General features: G+C 34.0%; 1 protein-coding gene across 4 annotated transcripts in view; it reads left to right on the forward strand.

Moving 5' to 3' along the window:
- The window catches only part of ANKRD42 (ankyrin repeat domain 42), a 116,520-nt gene that overhangs the window by 56,236 nt on the left and 36,704 nt on the right, over positions 1 to 23,580 (forward strand). For 2 of the 4 annotated variants that reach the window (XM_031961849.1, XM_031961847.1), the window contains 3 exons: positions 1,777 to 1,902; positions 17,327 to 17,432; positions 21,439 to 21,614. In XM_031961849.1, coding sequence (XP_031817709.1) covers positions 1,777 to 1,902; positions 17,327 to 17,432; positions 21,439 to 21,614 — 408 coding nt within the window. Of the gene's footprint in view, positions 1 to 1,776; positions 1,903 to 11,863; positions 12,308 to 17,326; positions 17,433 to 21,438; positions 21,615 to 23,580 lie in introns of those variants that run through there. The other 2 variants (XM_031961848.1, XM_031961850.1) reach the window with 2 other exon arrangements.

Here is a 23,580-nt window from a genome sequence, read left to right on the forward strand (position 1 = left end):
AATAGCATCCAAGACACTGATCATAGATCATCATAACAGATATAACAATAATGAAAAAGTTTAAAACATTATAAGAATTACAAAAATGTGACACATAGATATGATGCGATCACATGTTGTGGGAAAAGTGGCTCTCGGTCAACACAGGATTTCCATGAATCTTCAATTTGTTAAAAAATGCAAAGTGAAGTACAATAAAACAATGTATGCTTGTAGATTTGAGAAACATCAGCTCTGGGATGCTTATTGAATCCATGGTAGTTGGTAAGATTACCAAGTCAAGTAGTTTAGAGAAAGAAGTGAAGAGTGCCTAGAACAGAGATATGGTTAGTGAGTCTTTGAATGTTTCCAATGTACTACTTGGCTTTCTATTTATTTTCCCTCAATTCTTATTATATGAGTGAATGACCTCTTTTTTTCAAGAACACTTGATACTGATGCTATCTTTTCTTCCAGTTCTTGTGTGTAAATAACCATTGGTAATGTGGTATTGCCTGCCTAAGATATAATATGTCTATTTCCATTACCTTTTAGGTCACTTGCAATTTTTATTTTCTCAAGATGCTGATGATTTATATCCTTATAGAATCTAAAATATTTATGTTAACACAAATAAAATAGCATCCAATAATGAGCATTTTTGACAGGGAGCAACTTGAGGTCATTGAAAGTACTATGTAATTTTTCAAATGTGATCCAATTTCTCCTTCAAATGCTTTTATAATTTTTTGGTTTAACTGAATCTTAAGCTAAGATTTATTTTAAAAAACTTTTTTCTGAACTATCCAAACACCAACAAATGTGAATATTTCCATATGCAAAGGAGAACAGAAAAAGGGATCTGTATATATAACCAGAAATCTCAGTGCATATATCTTTCCCCCAAAGCACATTATTCTCTAGCTGTCTAACTTGCCCTTTTTTCCTTTTAGTTCTTTTCTGTGCTTTTTCTTTCTTTGTTGCCCTCACTGGTTAAGGGGAAACTTACTTTTTCCCATTTCTCTCATTTTACATGATCCCAGTACCCATGATATCTTGAGTACATATGGCAGAAACCCATCAGAAGTGCTGATACATGAATTATCCCAACATGACTGCTATCTTGATTTTGAAGTCTTGGATGAATGATAGTTTGTGTGTGATAAATAATACTCTAACTTTAGGATTTTGTCTTTATTGCTTTGAAGACACATGGTTTAATTGGAAAATACTGAAACTTGGAGTCAGAAAACTTGTATTTGGTCTCAATTTTTTCATGAACTGGCTATGATTTTGGATGTCGCAACCTCTCTGAAACTCAGTTTCCTCCTATGTAAAATGGGATTAATAATTATACCTTCTTCACAGAGTTATTGTGAGGATTAAATAAGATGATGGATATATAGCATTTTATAAACTGCTATATAAACATTGACTAATTTTCGCTTGACATTACATTTGCTAAATTAATTTCAAATGTGAGTTTATATATATGAGATAATATTGGGGCAAAATTTGAAACTGTTCATGGAAAGGCAGAGGATAAGTGTATGTGTGTTTGTATTTGTATGTGTGTGTGTGTATATACATATTTATATATATATATATACACACACATATAACATGTAGCCCATAGTAAGTTTTTGCATTTATGTAGCCCATATGTGTGTACATATAAAAATTTTATACTTTACCTTTCTATAAACAGTTTAAAATACATACAAACTATATATGTATGTATGTATATATGTTAAAATGTTGGACATTTTCTTGATATCTTATGAATTTTTTCTACAGATTTAGCATTTCCAGGTCATGCAGCTGCTTATAAAGGAGATTTGGAGATGCTTAAGAAATTAGTGGAAAATGGAACAATTAATATCAATGAGCATGATGATAATGAATCTACTCTTCTGCACAGAGGTCAATAATTATGTTTCTCATTTCTTTTTAAAATTATTTAATATTTTATTTTTTCCTCAGTTACATATAAAAACAATTTTTAACATTCACTTAAAAATTTTTGAATTTCAAATTTTCTTCCTTTCCTCTTTCTATCTTCATTAGCAAACAGCTTGATATAGGTTATACATCTGTAGTCATGCAAAATGTATTTCTATACTAGTCATGTTGTGAAAAAAAAAGAGACCCCCCAAAAAAAACCCCACAAGAAAAAGTAGAGAAAAATGTGCTTTAATCTATCTTCAGACTCCCCATCAGTTCTTTCTCTGGAAATGGATAGTTTTTCAACATAAGTTCTTTGGAATTGTCTTGGATCATTGTATTACTCAAATTAGCTAAATCATTCACAGTAGATCATGATACAATATTACTGTTACTGTGTACAGTGTTCTCCTGGTTCTGTTTTTTGCATCATTTTGGGTAAGTCATTCTAGATTTTTCTGAAAGCATCCTGTTTGTCCTTTTTTACAGCACATTAGTATTCCCTCATAATCATAACTTGTTCAACTATTCCCTAGTTGATGGGCATCCCCTCAATTTTCAGTTCTTTGCCACTACAAAAAGAGTTGCTATAAATATTTTTATATATATTGGCCCTTTTACTTTTTTCAAAAAATTTTTTGGGATACAGTCCTAGTAGTGATATTTCTGGGTCAGGGGTATGAACATTTTGATAGCCCTTTGGGCATTGTTTCAGACTGCTCTCCAGAATAGTTAGATCAATTCTCACAACCCTTCCAACAATACAATTTCCTAGTTTTCCCACATTCCCTCTAATATTTTTCACTTTCTTTTTCTATCATAATAGTCAGTCTGCTCAGTATAAAGTAGTATCTCAAGAGTTATTTCAATTTGCATATCTTTAATAAATAGTAATTTAGAGCATTTTATCATATTACTATATAAATAATTTTGTTTACTTTGTCTGAAAACTGTCTATTCATTTTCTTTGGCCATTTATCATTATCAATTGGGAAATGGCTCTTAATTTATAAATTTGACTCAGTTCTTGATATATTTGAGAAATGAAGCCTTCACCAAAGAAACTTGCTATAAAAAATTCTTTGTAGTTATGATTTACCAATTGTATTTTCTCCATATTATTTTTTCTACTGTTTTTTCTCCTCTTTTTCCATTCTATCCTCAAAAATGATTTGCTTCTGGATACTGCCTCCCCCAGTCTGCCTTCTCATCTATGAACATTTTCCCTTTCCCCTCTGTCCTTCTTATCTCTTTCCTCTTGTAGTTTTCTGTAGGGTAATATAGATTTTTATACCATCAGAGTGTGCGTATTATTCCTTCTTTGAGTCACTGCACTCTTACTTGGTGCCAGAGATATTTTCTGATGACATTTTAAGTTTTCTTGGCTGGAAAATTGCTTTACCCCTTCCCTTTTGTGGGTTCCCCTCTTCCAGAATTTGTTTTAGGAATTATTTAAAGTTGTATGAAGGAGAATTTGGGAAAACTCTGATGAGTCCCTGCCTTTTTCTGTCATCTTGGCTCTGCTTCTGTAGTTTTCATTTGTACTTGTTAAAATTGTTGCTGACTTAGAGATGTACTGAAATAATTGCCCATCAGAAAAATTTAATGAAACTGACACTGATTTTTCTAAGATTTTTGGAAGACAAGAGTTCATTTTACAGATGACAAAACTGCTTGAATTTCAACTAAAATATAATTAAGTTCTATTTGTATTATGAAGAATATCACCTTAGTTATTAACTCCAAAGGTTAGAAGACCTTTTTTCAAATTCTGTCTCTGTTCTTACATATTTGAATCATATTCACTATTATTACTTTGGGTAAGTCCCCTAAGCTCTCTGAGCCTCAGATTGTTCACCTATAAAAATGAGGATAATAATACTTTCACTATCTTCCTCACAGAGAATTGTATAATGATTAAGTAAAAACTTTTGGATTATAAAATAAAGCTATAATTTAGGTTACATGTATTTTGCAATGAAATTTTTATATATGTAAATGTATTTAATTTTTATATTTGTTGAGCACAAACTAGATTCAAAGAACAATGTTAGGCATCTGGGGGATGGTGGTGAGAAAATGAGTAAGCTACTATTCATGCTTCTAAGGAAATCACATAATTGTTGTGACAAGAGTATTTTGAAGATCTTAAAATGGCTCTGTCAATATGAGCTTTGACCAAAAGAGGAGTTGTGATGTTAAGATTCCCAGAGAAAAGCTTTCAGTGTGTAGACTGTACCCCCATTGATGATTGGTGAATGGATATATTCAGAAGTTGCATGGAATTAGAAAGCATGAATGATTGTGATCTTCTGCATGAAAGGGATATACACATTCAAAGATTGCAAATCCATTAAAATGTTAAAGTATTTTTATCATTATCATTTCATTTCTGTCTTTTTCAGTGGGTTTCAGATAGAAACAGTTCAGGAACAAGCCCCTGTTCGGCTATATTCTTATATATAATGTTTATGAGATGGACTTCTGGGTCACATGAGCAACAGGATAGAGGACTCTGCATTCTCATGACCTCTCAGACTTCTCCAAAGTATAAATTTTATATGCTAAAAATAAAACTAATTCAGATGTCTTCATGGTCTGGGATATCCAGAATCCAAAAGAAGGTTAAAAAACCAAACAAACCTTAATATCTATGAACAAACATTTATTTACTTCTCATACTATCAGCAGTAAGTTTATACTAGAATATTCAAGGGTACAACATAGGCTGACAATAAAACCCATCCTTAGACTCTAGTCTTCCCTCCTTCTTTTCAGTGCCATCCTAGCTTCATGTTGCTGAGATTTGCTTCGACCTTGACAGTCAGTTAGACCTTTAGGAACAAAAACCTACCAAGGGTGGCAATTGAGAAGCACCAGCACTACAGAGCAGAACTACAGCCCGACAGTCCTGCAAAGTTTTGAACTTCTGGTGCTAAGCCTGAGAACTGAGCCAGGAGGAATAGGAGTCACACTGTGTTTGTGTGTGTGTGTGTGTGTGTGTGTGTGTGTGTGTGTGTGTTTAAAAGAAAGACAACAGCATCCAATTGGGACAGTGACCTAGCCTAGTGAATAGTGAATTATCTAGCATGAGAAGAAATCCAGTCTCCAAAGAAAGCACAATTAGATGAGAGGAAATAGGAAGTTAGTGATATGGAAAATAAGGAAAAAAAGACTAAAATTGCCAAGGATTTCAGAAAGAAAAAAAGTTAAAGACCTTGAACTTAAACAGTAAGAACAGGAAATATGACCTCTAGAGCTCATAAACAAGTTCAGGAATCTATAAATAAATACTGGAAAAAAAAGGAAAATGATTCAACACTTGATGAAACATGGGATCTGAGGAGAACATGAAACTACAACATGCTTTTCCTTTTTTTTTTTTTTTTAAATACATGACCAAACTGTTATTTTGCTGTACAAAAAGAATCGGACTCTGAAATATTGTACAATTAGCCTGTGAAGAAATCAAAAATGCAGGCAGGCAAAAATAGAGGGATTGGGAATGTAATGGTTCTTAGTCATCTCCCAGAATTCTTTCTCTGGGTGTAGTTGGTTCAGTTCATTACTGCTCCATTGGAACTGATTTGGTTCATCTCATTGCTGAGAATGGCCAGGTCCATCAGAATTGATCATCATATAGTATTGTTGTTAAAGTATATAATGATCTCCTGGTCCTGCTCGTTTCACTCAGCATTAGTTCGTGTAAGTCTCTCCAGGCCTTTCTGAAATCATTCTGTTAGTCATTTCTTACAGAACAATAATATTCCATAATATTCATATACCACAATTTATTCAGCCATTCTCCAGTTGATGGGCATCCACTCAGTTTCCAGTTTCTGGCCATTACAAAGAGACCTGCCACAAACATTCATGCACATAAAGATCCCTTTCCTTTCTTTATGATCTCTTTGGGATATAAGTCCAGTAGTAACACTGTTGGATCAAAGGGTATGCACAGTTTGATAACTTTTTGAGCATAGTTCCAAATTGCTCTACAGAATGGCTGGATACAACATGCTTTTCCTAAATGATTCAAAAGAGAAATGAGAATTATGAGAACAGAATTTATGATCTGCTCAGCAAAAATAGTGGAGAGAATAGAAAAACTGTAATGTTCAATGGTGAGTCTTACCAAAGAAACAAGGGCCGATCTCAGAAAGAGAAGAGTTTACAGGACAGTTGTTGAGGAGGACAGAAGAAAGATTGAAACAGAAGGAAGGAGGACTTACGATAGAGGTGGGAGAGAGTTCCATTGAAGAATGTTCCTGTGGATGAAGAAGATAAGGATTTTATACTGGATGAGGCCTGGGGGATTTGATGCTTGTGAAGTCTACTTGTCCTGCATCAGGAGGGAAAAAGTTGAAATGCTTAGGGGCAATTGGCACATGGAGAGTGGGGAAATATGGTATTTGGGCAAATATAGAAGATCAGCAGGAGAGAGTATAGATCAGAGGTAACCTGCATAATCAGGATTGTGGTGAAGGAGTTATAATGCCAGAGAAACTGAGGCGAGATTAGAGAGTTTTTAATATTTGAGAGGGAGAGATTGTGCTGGGGGTATGTTGCCCCTAGGGCTGATGTCTCAAAGCATCCAGCAGGGAATGTGAGTTTCCCATGAAATATATATACACATGGCTCTAAGTGACTAGAGTGGGGTGGGAGTGAGACCGAGGCAGGGGTGGAGTCTGTGCACTGAGAGTGGGAACAGACCATCATTTGGGTTCTGACAGTGGTAGGACCATAAATTCTTACAAATTGAGAGTAAAGGAGCTAGTCAGACTAGAGCCAGGAAGTCTGAAGAGACAGAGGTAGACAATGCCAATTAGGTATCTGAGATAGGACACCTGGAGTTTTATCTTTTGGAATGCCAGAGTGGCCACAGCCCTAATTATCTCAGTCCTAATGAGCAGGAGGGGGAGGTGTTGCAACCAGGGGGATTTAGGCAGAGCAATAAAAGGAACCGAGGCAGAACAGTTTAGGGAAACTGAGGCAGGACAATAAAAGGGAACTGTGGCACAATAGACTCCTACTATAGAGCAATTATAACCATTTTCTTGCAATCTTTTGTATTCCATGTATCTTACCTAGAAATATAACAAAGATATTTATCTTTTTTGCTTTTATCCATTGTTTCAATGCTCCAGATTCAAGCTTGATGCCTTTAGTCTCTATGTTTCCTTACTATATATTAAAAAGTTTATATTTTCCCAGCCTAAATGACATTTAGATGTTATTGGAGATTTACTGAAAAAAAAAAGGAACTGTTTTATTATTGTTAATAATATTATTACCAATATAATTGATAGGGAAAAACAAATACACAGGAGAACTTGAATATAAGGCAGAATATGATAAATACCATAAATACCATACCTTCACAATGTCTACATATGGCCTTGGAATTCTTTAGAAATACAGATATTAAAAATATTTTAAAAGAAACAATGGACAGGTCTTGGATTCAGAAGGTCTTAACTCAAGTACCTGTGGCCTTGGGCAAATGAGTTAATTTCTCTGAGCCTCAGCTATAAAATGGGGATTACAGTATTTTCTTTGCCCTTTTTGGAGGATTATTCTGAGGAAAGTTCAGAGTTTAAAATTTGTGATTCTAATCATTGTTTTAGTAATTCAGTCTCAATCTGAGATTTTGCCATTGTGGGTACCTTCTTCCATCAATACAGATCACAGTTTTAGTTTATTGTAGTGGACAGTTATTGAGAACTGCTTTAAATAAAATTTCATTATCTTATGGTCAGTCAAGTAGACAACAATCAACACCTACTTTTTAGATCAAGTAACAAGTATTTTTTTTTCTGAGGCAGTTGGAGTTAAGTGACTTGCCCAGGGTCACACAGCTAGAATGTGTTAAATGTCTGATTTGAACTCAGATTCTCCTGACTTCAGGGCTGGTACTGTATCCACTATGCCACCTAGCTGTCCCTCAGCAAATATTTCTTAAGTGCTTATGAGGTACCAGGCTTTGAATCTGGACATGGAATTAGAGGCAGCTGAAGGCACAGTGGATAGAGCACTGGATCTGGAGTCGGGAAGATCCAAGTTCAAATCCAACTTCAGACCCTTATTAATTATGGACATGTCAACAGTCAGTCATAACTTCATGAAACTTATGTGAAAACTCTTAATAATTAAGTTTGTTTCAAGAAAAATGAACGTGCATATGAAATCCAGGGAATTCACCATCTGTATAAAAGTTTGCTTATTTATGACAGCAGGACAAAAGAAGGAAGGAGATACCAGAATCTCCACCCTAAAGTGTATGTCATGGGAGAGAAAACGTGCTGTAAAGTTGGGAAAAGGGCAAAATCCCTCTCAAAGGGGAGAAACAAAGTAATGGCAAAAGCCACATTCTTTTCCTTTGGGAACTGTTAGACTATGAAGATGTTATGGCCTATATATCTCAAGGGTTCCAACTATACAAGCCAGTAGAGACTGTCTGACTTCTGTCTTGATTCTCAAGGACACACAAGGAGTCCATTTTGGGATGCAAACATCAAATTTTCTCAGTATGGGTGTGGTGAGGTTCATTCCTTGACACATTCAGAACCTCTTACATATCTAGGTCCAGTGTTTCTGGAAAATATGGCAATTCAAAAAGACAAGTTCAGTACTCTCTTAACCTTAACAGACCTTGACATCCTCTGAGCAAATCATTTAATAGCTGTCTGCCTCAGTTTCTTCAGGTAAAGTGAGAATAATAATAGCACCTATTCTCCACAAGAGTGTTTAGAATAGTATATGGCATATGGAAGGTGCTATATAATTTTTGATTTGATGTAATTGTACTATTAGCTAGCCTTCGTAGACGATTGGCTAGCCTTCATAGACTATTGGTTAATCTTCATATACCCATCTTTTCCACAAGAATAATATGAAAGGTTTTATAAAATGCTTTGTTAAAATCTAAAAGATCCATTTTTAGAATTTTTAAAATTTTCCTTAACTCTGCCCCTCTTTTAACAATAAGAAAAGGAAATGAGATTAGTTTGGTATAAACTGCTTTTTTCTTTCTTTCTTTTTTTTTTTTTCATTTTAAATTTCAGCTTTAAACATATCCTGATTACATGATTACTTTCTTCCTTTGAACTTTTCTTGCTGCAAAGGAAAAAAAGTTAGGAAATGTAACAGTGTATACTACATTCTATATCTGTAATGCTTCCATGTTTCTGCTAAGAGGAAGAATATGTCTTACATCTTTGGTTCTGTGGAGTATCCTTTGCAACTAAGAGGAATTTAGTTGTCTTTTAGGGTTATTTTGGTTATCATTATCATAGTCCTTTTGTATAGCCTGTTCTTCATCCTTTCCATGGCTTCCAGTTCCATGACAACTCAATTCTTCCCCATGTCTACACTGGCCACATTTTGCTCCTTTTCCCATCTTGATCTTTTAGTGAACCTGTTCAACTCTCTACTCTTCTCTCAAATTCCTTGTCCATTTATCTTATTATGAATCTTGCCCTGCTAAGATTCAGCCTTAGATTATTCTTTGTCTTCTGCCTTTGTTCCAATTCATGTGCACACAAAGCTGGAGAAAGATCACAAAACCATACTTTTAGATCCAGTACAAATATATGTTATATAATTTTAGCTGAGCCCTCATTGTGGCAAGGCAGTTCTTTTATAGCTCTCATTATCTCACTATCCCAGTCACCACAATAGCTATCTCATCCCACTCTCCTTCTCACCAACCCTCCTCAGCTAAGAGCCTTATCTACTGTTTCACCAAAAGAATTAAGGCTGTTTGTTGAGAGTTTACTCTTCTCCCCTCCTCATTTCACATTACCCAGATGCCTTCTGCCTCTGTTCCCTCCATTATTATCTTACATAATAAGGTGGCTCTTTGAAAAGATGTGGTCTCCTTTGCTGGATCTTCCTCCAAGTCTTGCTCATTAAGGGTAGATAATTCCTAGAGCTTTGTTTTGGGCCCATTTCTCTCTACTGTTTTATTTGATTATCTCATTAATTCTAATAGATTCAATGATCATCTGTGTATTGATAATTCTCAGGTCTTCTTATCTAGACCTAATCTTTCTCTTTCATGTATAACTGCCTCTTGGACATCTTGAAATTGAATTATCTCACAGACATCTGCAATTCAACATGTCTGAAACTAAACTCATTTTCTTTTTACTCCCAAAACTGAACTTCCCTGTTAATTCTCTAGAAATCACCATATATCAAGTCATTCAGACTTAAAATGTATGTGTCATCCTTAACCACTTACTCTCTCATGCTCCAGATCCCCATGTGTTGCCAAGTACTGCTGGTTTTAGCTTTATAACATGTCTTAAATGTCTGCTTCTCTCATCTGACACTGGTAAGGCCCTTATCATCTCACATATTTTGTTGGCTCATTTCAGTCATGTCTGACTCTTTGTGATGCCATTTGAGCGTTTCTTGGCAAAGAAAATTTGCCATTTCTGTCTGCAGTTTATTCTCCAACTCATTTTACAGATGAGGAAACTGAAACAAATGGGATTGAGTTACCCAGGATTTATAGCTAGTAAGTATTTGAGGCTGGATATTTTCTGACTCCCAAGTTCAGCACTCCGTTCAGCTGCCCAACCTCACACTTAGACTGCTGGGTTTAATCTGCTGGTTTGTCTCCTTATCTCAAATGTCTTCTTATTCTGGTCCATCCTCCACTTAATTTTCAAATTAGTCTTCCTGAAGTACAGATCTGATCACGGTATCCTTCTGTTCAGTAAACTTCAGTGACTTCCCATCACTTCTAGGACCAAAGGTAAAATCATCTGTTAGGAAAAAAAGTCCTTCATAACTTTTCCTCCTCCTACCTTACCAATCTTCTCATGTCTTACTCACCCCTATGTACCCTATGCTTCAGTGACACTTGGCCTCTTTTCTCTTTCTCACACTAGATACTTCATCTCCAGACTCTAGGCATTTTTTTTAAAAACTATATCCTGATACCTGGAATTATCTTTTTCCTTACTTCCACCTTCTGATTTCCCTGACTTTCCTCAAATGTCATTGAAAATCCCACCTTTTGAAAGAAACCTTTCTTGATATTCCTTAATTCTGATGTCTTCCCTTTGTTGATTATCTCAAATTTATCCTATATTCACTTTGATTGTACATAGTTGTTTGCATATTGTTTCCCTCACTACTAGAATGTGAACTCCTTTAGAGCAGAGTCTGTCTTTCTTTATGGCCCCAATGCTTAACACAGCATAATAATTCCATTATTTTCATATACAATTTATTTAGCTGTTTTCTAATTGATAAATATTTTGTTTTCAATTTTTTGTTATCATAATATGTCGAGAATATTTTGTTATATACAGGACTTTCCTTTTTGTTTTTTATCTTCTTGAAGTATATACTTACTAGTGGGATCACTGGGTCAAAAGCTATTTTTGCTGCACACACAAAAAAGTAAAAAAACAGATTTTTCTTGCATGTTTCCAAATTACTTTCCAGGATATCCAGAAAATTCAGAGTTCCATAAATTTAAAATTTGTGTCTATCTTCATATAACTCTTTCAATATTGCCTATTTCCATATTTTATCATCTTTGAGAATTTGATAAGTATGAACTGAAACATTAAAACTTTTATTTTCATTCCTCTTAATTTTGCTAACTTGGAACATTTTTTTCATTTTTCATTTTGAATTTATTCTTTTGAAATCTATTTATATACTTTGACCATTTAATTATTAGGGAATAGCACTGGTTCTTAATATATTTGTATCAAATCTCTATGTATCAGACTTTTATTAGAGATATTTGGTGCAAAGATTATTTTCCTCTAGTGACAATTTCCCTTATACTTGTTTCATTGATTTTGTTCATTAAAAACTTTTTTCATGTTATGTAAATGAAATTCTCTTTTATCTTTTATGATTATGGGCAAATCAAACCACCATCACCACCATCATGATCACTATCTGCTATCAGATCCCATTGAAGACAGCTCAAGATCCTGACCAAGTGTTTTAGGAATATCAGTTCTTCCAGCCATTATCCTGAGAAAGTAGCCCCTGTGAGATGCAGCCTGGCAACTGCTCCTCCAGGTGCTACAGCCCCAGCAACTGAAGACTCAAAAAGGAAAGTTCTTGCTATCCAAGTTCTTGGCATTGTCAGATGGCTCAACTTCAGAAACAGATAATTTTATCAGCGGAAATGAAATTAAATTAGCATCTTTTTGGTGGCTGTACCCAAAGGACCATGAGACCTTCCCATCTGACTTGGAACTGAAACCTTCTATGGATGTTATTTCTCCCATTAGAATGTAAGCTTTCCAAGAGCAGAAACTGCATTTTTTGTTTGTATCTTTAACATTTAGCAGAATGATTTGCTTCTACTAAAAGTGTGTAATAAAATTTTTTTCCATGCATTTACTCTCTTCATTCTTCCATTCATTCATTCATTCACTGACTCTGTTCCTTGCTTGGTTAGGAATTTTACCCCTAATCATAGATTGAAAGATTTCAACTACCTGTTTTTATGATGAGAGCTTTCATATTTAAGTTGTATATCAGTTTATAGCTTATTGTGATATAAATGTGTTAATCTATTTTCTGCCAAGATGCTCTACAGTTTTCCTAAAAATACCTGTCAGAGATAGTGCTCCTCTATTGTTTATGTTCTGTTTATCAAGCATTAGTCTTCAGTGTTTGACTGTTTTATAGTCTTATTAATCTAGTCTGTTCAACTGATCTATTTTTTCTTTTTTTTTAAAGTAGTGTAAAATAGTTTAGATGATTAATGATTTTCTTTTATGATCAAATAAGCTAATGATTTGCTTATTTTAATGTTCTTTTTAAAAAATAACTTAATTTCATTTATTATTTGTCTTCTCAAATTTATTTCCTTTTTTATTTATGGAATTCCTACTTTTGCGCTTGTTTGGATGTTTTAATTTTGTTGATATTCTTATTCTTTGCTCTATATATTGGTCTATTATCAGTAAATATTTGATTTGCATACCTATTTTTATAACTATATACCCAAGGTCATATAAAATTTCTTGAATGAATAGGGATCATGGGTGGAAAAAGTTTAAGAAGCCCTATTTTAAAGTAGCCACTTCAAGATCTTGTGTTATTCTAATTGTGACTCTGTTGAATTTGAATTGTTCTTTCTTTCTTTTTCTTTTTTCTCTTCTTTCTTTTTCTTTCTCTTCTTTGTTTCTTTCTTTCTCTCTGTCTTTCTTTCTCTCTGTCTTTTTTTCCTTCCTTCCTTCCATCCATCTTTCCTCATAGCATCTCTTTTAGATGATGATTGGTGGATTTTTTTTTCTATATCTATTTTTCCCTCTTGTTCTAATACTTCAGCACAATGTTCTTTAATTATTTCTTGTATTGTTGTATCAAGATTCTTTTTTAAATTGTAGCTTTCAATTATTTCAATTATTCATGTTTTCTCATCTTTATATGTTCCCCAGATCTATTTTTTATGAGATATCTCATATTCTCTTTTGTTTTTTCATTCTTTTTATTTTGTTTTGTTATTTCTTGATCTCTTAACTTTACTGGTTTCCCCTTGCCTAGTTCTAGTTTTCAAGCATTCATTTTTTTCCTTAAGATTCTGGATTTCCTTTTTAAATTGGCTATCTTTTAATAATCTTCCTGTTTTTCTTGGATTGTTCTTATTTTATTTTATTTTTTTAGTTTTTCTTCCATATTTTAATATAAGTTCTTAAAATTCTTTTTGGGCAGGTGACCATTTAACAATACTCTTTGGTGTAGCAGAGGCTTTTTTTTTTAACTTCATTATTCTCCTGTGAAGATGAACCTCAATATTCCCTATTCCCATAGTAACTCTTTTTAAAGTAGCAGATTGTCTGTATCCTCATCTCTTGGAGAATGGAGAATTCTAACTTCGGGTCTTCAATTCTCCCCTCTGACCTGGAATCCCAAACCAAGAACTCTGTCCTCCTATAAGTGACCCCAGCCAGAAGCATCCTTGCTTGCCCCATTGCTGCTGCACTTACCTGGCCTAGCTGGTTACTTCTTGCCAAATGCCATGTCTTAGCAGCATAACTGGGTCTGGCATTATTTATCAGCAGAGGTTCCCTCCAGTCTTCCTCGACTCAGACATTGGATTCCTCACATGGGCTGGGGTTGAGGCTACCTCAGAACCAGCTGGTACCAGGACCTGCCACTTACTGTTTCATTGAAGTAGCCTGCAGTTGTTTACATTTCACACAGTCCAAACCTTATCTTTCTTTAGACTCTTGTTATCCAGGAAGATCACTGTTCTATCCCAATTCTTCTTCTTCTTCTTTTTTTTAAATCCTGTACTATCTCAGAGACTCAATTTTGTCTTGTTTATGAGGGAAATCTGGAGCCCTTGGAATTTTCTGACCTAATCCATCACTTTTCCAGAATCCTCTGTACATTTCCTTTATCTTCTCGTCTACCCTTTCCTTGCCTAGTCCCCCTCCTTCACTATATTTCTATTTTACATTATTTTAATTTATTATTATTTTTACAAATTTCCTTATTTGGTTTAGATACAAATAAAGTTATGAAATTTCTTACTCTTCTTATTTCATCTTTATTTTTAAATAAAATTGCCCCGTAGCATCTCAATTATATGATATCATTAATTACTCTCTCCTCACCTATCTTTTCTTAGGACAGTTACTTTATGGTTGTTTGTTTTAATACCAAAGCTCATAGATGGTTTCTCTTTGTTTCTTCATTCCTCTGATAGTTTCTTCTTCCCCTTTCAAGGCATAGAAATCTGATTCCTACTTTATATTCCTTTCATGTTTTCCAAACTTGTTTGCCTTTACTTCGTTCTTTTTGGTTTATTATGTTTTCCTTTTGAAGTCTCCCTATTCTAGTTTTCTTAGTAGGAATGCTGAGAAGTCATATGTTAAAAATTCATTTTTCCCCTCAATAGGATTGCACTCAACTATACAGTGTATTCCTCTGTGATGCTGAGTGAGGTTTCATGGCATGTGTTCTGTCTCTTCCTAGTATAACAATTAAAAAACTAGAAGCATGCCTAAGGGGCTGACACATAGTGCCTGCTTCCTTCACTACTAAGAAGTCTATCTACTCTAGAACTACAAAAGTTCATGCTGGAGTTAGTCTCGAGGAGAATGCTCTCTTAACAAGTAAATCTATGCACCTTTTTCTAATACTTTTTTGGCTCATTATATTTAACTCTTTAAGGAAGAATTACTTCTTACTTGGGTTTTAACTTACGTCTCAGGTCTAAAAGCAGGAGAGTAGAAAAGCACTAAATTTACAGTGTGAATCAGGTATGGAATAGATATTTATGTACTTTCACAAAATAAATGCAAATAGACACAAAAGATTCCTAGCACACATTAATAAAACTTAAGCAATCAATAACATAACTTAATTATGACTGTTGAACTCTGCTAGGAGTCTATCATAAATGTTGGAACATAAAACTAGCAGTGGGTGGAGCTATCAAATAGGTATTCAATTTAAAAAAAAGTAAAAAATAGTATGCTGTGATGCACATTCAGGCTCCATCAGTTCTTTCTTTGAGGGTGGATAGCATTTTTCTTTCAGAATTGTCTTGGATCTTTAGTCACTATTATTTCAGTTGATCATTGTACAATATTGCTGACATTGTGTGCAATGATTTCTGCTATGCTGTTTTATGACAAACTGTATCATAGTTTAGAATTATCCTTTTGCTAGTGGTCATATTTTCCAAGATGCTTTGGAGTTTCTTTGGTGATATTTCCCCTTTGGTACTAGTGAACTCTCAACAAAGGACAAAGGAGCACTGAACTTCTTGAATGCTGAAAGTGTTCAAAGTTCTCTGGACATGTCTGTCTTGGGTCAAAACTTATTCACCTGAAATCAGGAAAAAAGCAGCTGTCACCTCAGGATTAGGATTACCTGCAACACATTGGCCAGCTGCCATGGATTTAGGGCCACATAATAGCCACTCTCTGTGGGAAGTCCTGGGGCTTCAAGATGCTATCTGGAGTGTTGAAGAAAAAGAGCACAAGGGTAAGAACCACTGAGGCATTAATTTTTCCTGCTCAGCAACCAGAGTATTGTCCCTCAGCACTGAGTTATGGAACACATGATCAGCCACAAGTGGAAAAGGAGGCTCTGTGTATGTTTTATTCAAACTCTATTTAGATAGGTTATTTACAGTATGGTACAAAGGGAAACACATTTTTTATATAAGAATCATTTCCATATGTATCATATACACATGCATGGATATACATATATACAAAAAAACACACATATATATATACACATATTCTTTTCTCCCTTGAAACTCTAAAAAGTAAAAAAACTAATATAGTAACTAGGTTTTGTGTTATACATTGAACAGCCATAGTCATCTGACCTTTGGATTCATGATTATTATATTTATCCAGAGTGTATTTTTGTGTTTTTATTTATATTATTACGGTTGCTTATATTTTTCTCTTAATTTTGCTTCTTTTTCTATCATTTTATAAAAATTTTCCATATTTATCTGCAAATCTTCATATTTTGTTCTTTTTTATAGCATATCATCCTAGAGCAATGTATTCTTTCTTAAGGCCCAGGTTCTTCCAAGTATTGGCTTCTAACTTGCACTCCTATCCCAATTTATAGTTGCATAAAAACAGATTGTCTCTTGGGGTTAATTTTGCATAGCTATTCAGGGATGTGACTAATTTTTTTTTTTTTTTTTTTTGGCATTCAATGGCCTTGCTCCATTCCAACTGAAAACATTCATGCTTTGCAAAGGGAATATTCAGAGTGTAGCACACTAATAAAAAGTTAATGTTTTCATTAAGTTAAACTTAAACATAAAGTTAACTTTTAATTTACTGATATATCATAACATATATCTGACATATCCATTAGATAAGCATGAATCAAGTTTCAGAGGTAAAACTGAAATTATGTAAAAGAATGAGGAGACCAGCCTTTCTGATATGGATGGATCATTTTGAGCATATAGGATTGGATAGGTAACATGGAGTACAATTTTCCAGAACTTTGAATGCCTATGTTCAATACTTCAAAAACCTCCATGATTTTATAGGTTTGGAAGCTACTTCCATTAGTGAAGATTGTAAACCTTCCATGTAAGCGTACTTCAATACATTTTGTGTCCAAAACTAATGCTATATGTTATCACCTGGTGATCAATTTTGTGGTTATTAGCTTTTTCATACTTTCCATACTCTGTCTGGGAGACAGATTCATAGTCAGGGGCCTTGCTTATACTTGAAGTCTTTTCAACATTGCAGGACCTGTCAAAGCTTGTATAATTAGCAAAGCCTTTGAGAACTCAGGATAATGAGGCTTTCCAAAGAGGTTCTCACATTTTAGAAGAAAAGAAAGCATAACTGCTTATTTGTTTGATTCAGTAATCAGTAACTACCTCTGTGTTATGTTTTCTGTTTTACTTTAGCTGCTGGTCAAGGTCATATAGAATGTTTGCAGTGGCTGATTGAAAGGGGAGCTGATGTTAATATTACCAACAAAGATGGGGAGACTGCAGCTGACACAGCTAAGAAGTATTCAAGATCACTTATTTTATATAAATTTTTCCCCTAAATTTTATATTTGTTCTCCTCTGTACTCTTCAAAGCTAACAGATAACTTGTTCTAAAAAGAATGAGAGACTATCAAATAAACTAATATATTTAAAGCTCTTTAGCAACCTTACAAGGCTAACTCTTCTTTTCCTTTTCCTTCTAATCACTCTTTTTCCTCTTCTCTACCGCCTCCTTTTTCCTTCTCCCTTCCTCCTCATTTTTTCCAAATCAGTTATTTTCTTTTATTTATTTATTTATTTTTATTTAATAGCCTTTTATTTACAGGATATATACATGGGTAACTTTACAGCATTAACAATTGCCAAACCTCTTGTTCCAATTTTTCACCTCTTACCCCCCCACCCCCTCCCCTAGATGGCAGGATGACCAGTAGATGTTAAATATATTAAAATATAAATTAGATACACAATAAGTATACCTGACCAAAATGTTATTTTGCTGTAGAAAAAGAATCAGACTCTGAAATATTGTACAATTAGCTTGTGAAGGAAATCAAAAATGCAGGTGTGCATAAATATAGGGATTGGGAATTCAATGTAATGGTTTTTAGTCATCTCCCAGAGTTCTTTTTCTGGGCATAGCTAGTTCAGTTCATTACTGCTCCATTAGAAATGATTTGGTTGATCTCGTTGCTGAGGATGGCCTGGTCCATCAGAACTGGTCATCATATAGTATTGTTATTGAAATATATAATGATCTCCTGGTCCTGCTCATTTCACTCAGCATCAGTTCGTGTAAGTCTCTCCAGGCCTTTCCAAATCAGTTATTTTCTAATGTGAAGGGATGTTGGTATGAAAAAGTTATATACACTTGTGTTTAAGGTATATTTTTTATGCTTGAATTTGGATATAAGTGCATTTGAAGTTTAGAGAATTAACCAATGAAGCTAACTTTGAATTGTCAAATAGCAAAGAGGTCTGCAAAGCTACCTAGATTTTTTCCTTTGCTCCCCTGCTTAACTGTATCCTTTTTACCTCTTCATGTTGGAATTGGATAGAGTTAACTCTCTGATAAAAACAGGATACTAGTTTACACAAAGCTATAGTCTCTCACCAAACTCCCTCTCTACCCCTTTCTGTCTGATATCTTTCCTTGAGGAAAAAGAAGTAACTAAATGCTTTGTTATGGAAGGCCTTTCTTTCCATTTTTTTTGGTGGAGCTGAAGAAATGGTGATAACAAAGAATTTAGAATACAAATTACATAATGGGATCTAAAATTTGAAGGTAAGATTTATCCTTTGCACCTGTACTGAAATAATAAGCCTTCAGGCTTATTAATTATTTATTAATCATGAATCAATACAATTAATATTATTAATGATTAAGCATTGTGTTAATATAATTTAATATATTCACTATTATATATTTATAATTATATATTATTCAATATATTTGATAACAATATTATTAACAATATAAATTTATCAATAAATTACTAATGATGTAAATTAACATTATTGATTAAATTATCAATTATTAATAACAAGCAAAGTACTATAGTAATAAGCCTCCAGGAGATAGCTTAATGGTTTCTGCTATAGTAGTTTATCTTTAAAAAGGCTTTAGATTAAAAAGGGTAAGATAATAACGCACTGGAGTAGATTCTTATGCCTTGGCACCTATACATATATTTTTCTCTTCTTTTCAAAAATAATTTGGAAACTTGCATCTGTCATCTTTGATTAAGGGGAATTAAATTGAGCTGGTAATCTGGAGGTAAAATATTAAAATATTTAACCTTGGAAGCAACTCCCTTTTCTTTTGATTTCTTTTCTGAAGTCAGCCATATGACATTCCTTTTTCAAGGTTACAGTCAGGTTATAATAGGCATAGTAGTCAAAATCAAAGAGGCAGAGAGCTGATAGTGGGTACTCCTAATCACAAATAACCCTCACCTGTTTAATCTTCTTTTCCTTTATAATGCAAATAATTAGATTCTGTCCTTTTGACCTAATAGCAAAATTCTCTAAATGCAGCTGAGTGAAAAAATGAACATAACCACACAGTCCCAAAAAACCTTTTAAAAATTAAGATGCATAAGCTCATAATAGAAAATAGAGGAAATTGGAACTATTGGGACAAAGTTGAAAGATCTAAATCGAACATCAATTGTAGGAAATGGCTTTGTGGAAAAGTTCTTGGCTAGGATGAATAACCAAATCTTTTGTTTTTTTTATTATTTAATAGCCTTTTATTTACAGGATATATGCATGGGTAACTTTACAGCATTAACAATTGCCAAACCTCTTGTTCCAATTTTTCACCTCTTACCCCCCCGACCCCCTCCCCTAGATGGCAGGATGACCAGTAGATGAATAACCAAATCTTAATACAGCTGACACAGTAAGCTTCATTACTCCCTAAAAGTTAGCTTTCCTACATTTTTATCCCCTAAAGCATTACTGTGGTGAGTGATGAAGTCCTGAATGGTGTTTTTGATAGAGAAAAACTAAAGAACTGATCCCTGAGGCAAGCAGGGAGAAAGCACTGATAAAGATCAGTTTAGCTACATGGTCCCACTCTCTAGGGCCATTATCTTCTCTGAAATCTAAGTTATGTCAAACCCTTGAGACCCACCCTCTGTAGAGGGCTTGGACAGTCTCATCCTTGCCATGTCCTGTCGGGAAGCCTAATCATGTCCCTGAGGTTAAATTTTCCTTATAAAATATACTTGTAAGCCATCCTATGGCTGTTCTGCCCCATGGTATCTTTCTCCTTACCTCTCTTTCCCCATGCACGTGTTGTCGCCCCTAACTCCAATGTACCTCCCAACCCCTAACTCTGTAGGGGTGCTGAGTCCCTTTCAGTATTTAGTCTGCCAACTAAAGGCATGCCTCAAGTCAGGGGGTGTTCTTTCTTTACTGGGTAATTGTAATTCCACCGAGGAACTTGCCTTTCATATGCTCTCCCATTCTACCATTCCCAGTGTCTATTTTATCCCTCCATTTTGTTTGTAATCTCTTCCTTTAAATAAATCTACCTTTTGCCAAAGGGATTGGCCAATGTGAATTCTTCACATGATGAAGCCCTGCGGATTTGCCAAATCCTACATCATAGATCACATCAATAAGGACCCAACTTTGTATAAGTGACATTGATCTTCACAGAAGCTACTGGTTAGTCTCATCTGTGGCTTATTATGGCTAGTCTGACAAAAACAATTCCTTTAAGGAAACTTCATTTTTATAATTGCTTCAATTATTTTAACTGAAATCAAGCAATATTATAGTGACTGATGTTCATTTATTAGTTATCCACATAGGGGGAACTATACTCACTCCAACTCCCACCCCCCTCCATTATAGAGATATTACAAATAACCACATCCTAAATAATTTTTCCCTATATTCATCTTTTCATTCATTCAACACACTACACACACACACACACACACACACACACACATATGTATATATGTAAGGGACTATATTCTTAAGTCTTTAATAATCTAAACATGCTGAAATTCGACTCATCTCCAATCTTTGTATGACATGTTTTTTTTTTTCTACAAGTTGAATAAAGGCATTTTATAAGTGAATAATTTTCATATTTATGGGGAGAAAGGAAAACTAATAAAAACATTTATTTATATCTTGTGATTAGAGTATTAGAATATTCTTTCCCAGTGATCATTGTGTCTATAAAACTGTGGAAACAGTATTTGACCTTTAGTATCTTGTACTTTATGCTATCACCTGATCCACTTCAAATTGTCATTGATTGTTATACTTTATCTTTGATATTCATTTTTGATTGATTTACTGGTAAGTAGTCATTAGGAGAGCCTTAAATTTTGTGTAGTTAATTGTATAGTGCACTTACTAGAACAGATAAGTAGTTCTTAATATGAGGAGTAGTTTAAACCATATCAGCTTATAATATTCAAACATATATCTCACATCAACTTATGATACACATTCCCCTCATTTTAAAATTAAATTAAAAATTTTTTTTTGGTCTCCAGGTTTGCTCATTTGTCAGCAGTGTCACTTTTAGCAGGGCTACAGAAATATGAAGTTGAAGATCATACTGAAATTGATGACCAAGATATGAAGTTTTTTGAAAGACATGGTGTTGAAGGAAGCACTGATGCAAAGAATGAGTTATCTCAGAGTGAAGCTGAAAAAAGAGATGCACGAAGTGAGCCTGCTTTCTTTATCACAATGTATCTTTTATTATCATCTGTATTATTAGCTTTGAAGAAGGCTATATATAACCAAGGGCTTTTTTGTCTCTAATGTAACTGTGTTCTGCAAAGATTTTGACATGATTCTAAGGAAAATTACAATTCAGCCAAATAAAAAAAAGTATTTTGTACCAGTTGGATGCAATGCACTGTTTTTGGTGTTTTGGGAATAATACAAAGATGAATAAGGCAGAGGGACCATTGTTCAAGAAGCTTGGAGTTTTTGAGGGAAGATACGTAAACATCCATTCATTCAGTAAACTATATATAAGATGTTATATGAGAGGGGACTGTGATATGCTTTCAAGTGTTTTTCTCCTAGACTTAAAAAATCTAAATTAATGATTTCAGATTTAATTAACAATGGAAGCATTGTTACACAGTAGTATATGATTATTTGCAAAATGAATAAGAGTTTAGAGAAGAGAAAAATCACTTAAAGTTTCATGGCTCAAATCAAACTTTACAGAGGCAGTGGATTTTAGTCTCCTGCTATTTGATTCACAAAATAAGAAACTTAATGATCTCTTAATAATTTCCCAAAGTTATTCTGTGTTTCTGTATTTTTATTTTTATTTTTGTTCATTTCATGATCTTTCTTGTAAAAAAGCATATCAGAAATTTTAACTTTTTCTAACAAATTGAAAGAATTAATTAAAGTTTAATTAATTTTAAATTTGAAAAATAAAAGCATTCAGAATTAATATTTGTAATACTAATACTAATTGTATTCAAAAATAATATTTTTTTGTTAAAAATTAGCAGGATAGAGAAACATCACATTGGCTGATGTTTCCCTGTAAATCTCTTGCCCTAAACCATTAGGAGAACTTTCTTAGAACCATCATCAGAGCAATTTTTACAGTTCCATGAAATATTTTCTTTTTATTTAACTAACAAATTTTGATTCTCAAGGCAAGCAATTGTCAGATATTCTGCTGTCCTGGAGTGATGGTGATGGTAGTAGAAGGAGAATGGGGCTGATAAGGCAGGGAAATAAGTCAATTCATTGAGTTCCAATAAAAGAATCCTGGAGAAAGAGAGCAGCATCCAAATCACATTTTGCTAAAGTAAACATGTCAAGCCAGGGTTCTTAGGATAACAAATCCAAGGACTAGGCTGGAAGCAGGAAAAGTGTTCATAGTAATAGGTGAGAGTTAAAGAAGTCTCATAGATTCACACAGAGCATTAATAGGAAAGAGATTGATAAAGCAGAGGGTATTGATGAAATAATACTTTTGTTTCACACACTTTATCTGCTCAAGGCAGTAAATAAATTATTGTGTTGATATATTAGCCATGGTCCCTCTTTAGCCATAGTATATTATGTAATAGTAATACTGATGGCAGCCCTTTATAGAACACTCTGAGGTTCTCAGAGCAATTTGAGCACAGCAACCACTTAATGTAAGGATAGGGTTTTTGTTTGTTTTTTTGGGTAGGAACTGTGATTTCATTGGTGTAGAGAGCACATGATGAGAAAACTGTCTACTAATGCAGACCTGTAGCTATTTAGGACCTCATAGTCTTTTTAATTTTTTAAATTTTTTTTATTTAATAGCCTTTTATTTACAGGTTATATGCATGGGTAACTTTACAGCATTAACAATTGCCAAACCTCTTGTTCCAATTTTTCACCTCTTACCCCCCACCCCCTCCCCTAGATGGCAGGATGACCAGTAGATGTTAAATACATTAAAATATAAATTAGATACACAATAAGTATACATGACCAAAACGTTATTTTGCTGTACAAAAAGAATCAGACTCTGAAATATTGTACAATTAGCTTGTGAAGGAAATCAAAAATGCAGGTGTGCATAAATATAGGGATTGGGAATTCAATGTAATGGTTTTTAGTCATCTCCCAGAGTTCTTTTTCTGGGTATAGCTAGTTCAGTTCATTACTGCTCCATTAGA

This window comes from Sarcophilus harrisii, chromosome 3 (genome assembly GCF_902635505.1).
Source record: "Sarcophilus harrisii chromosome 3, mSarHar1.11, whole genome shotgun sequence".
NCBI classification, from domain to species: domain Eukaryota; kingdom Metazoa; phylum Chordata; class Mammalia; order Dasyuromorphia; family Dasyuridae; genus Sarcophilus; species Sarcophilus harrisii.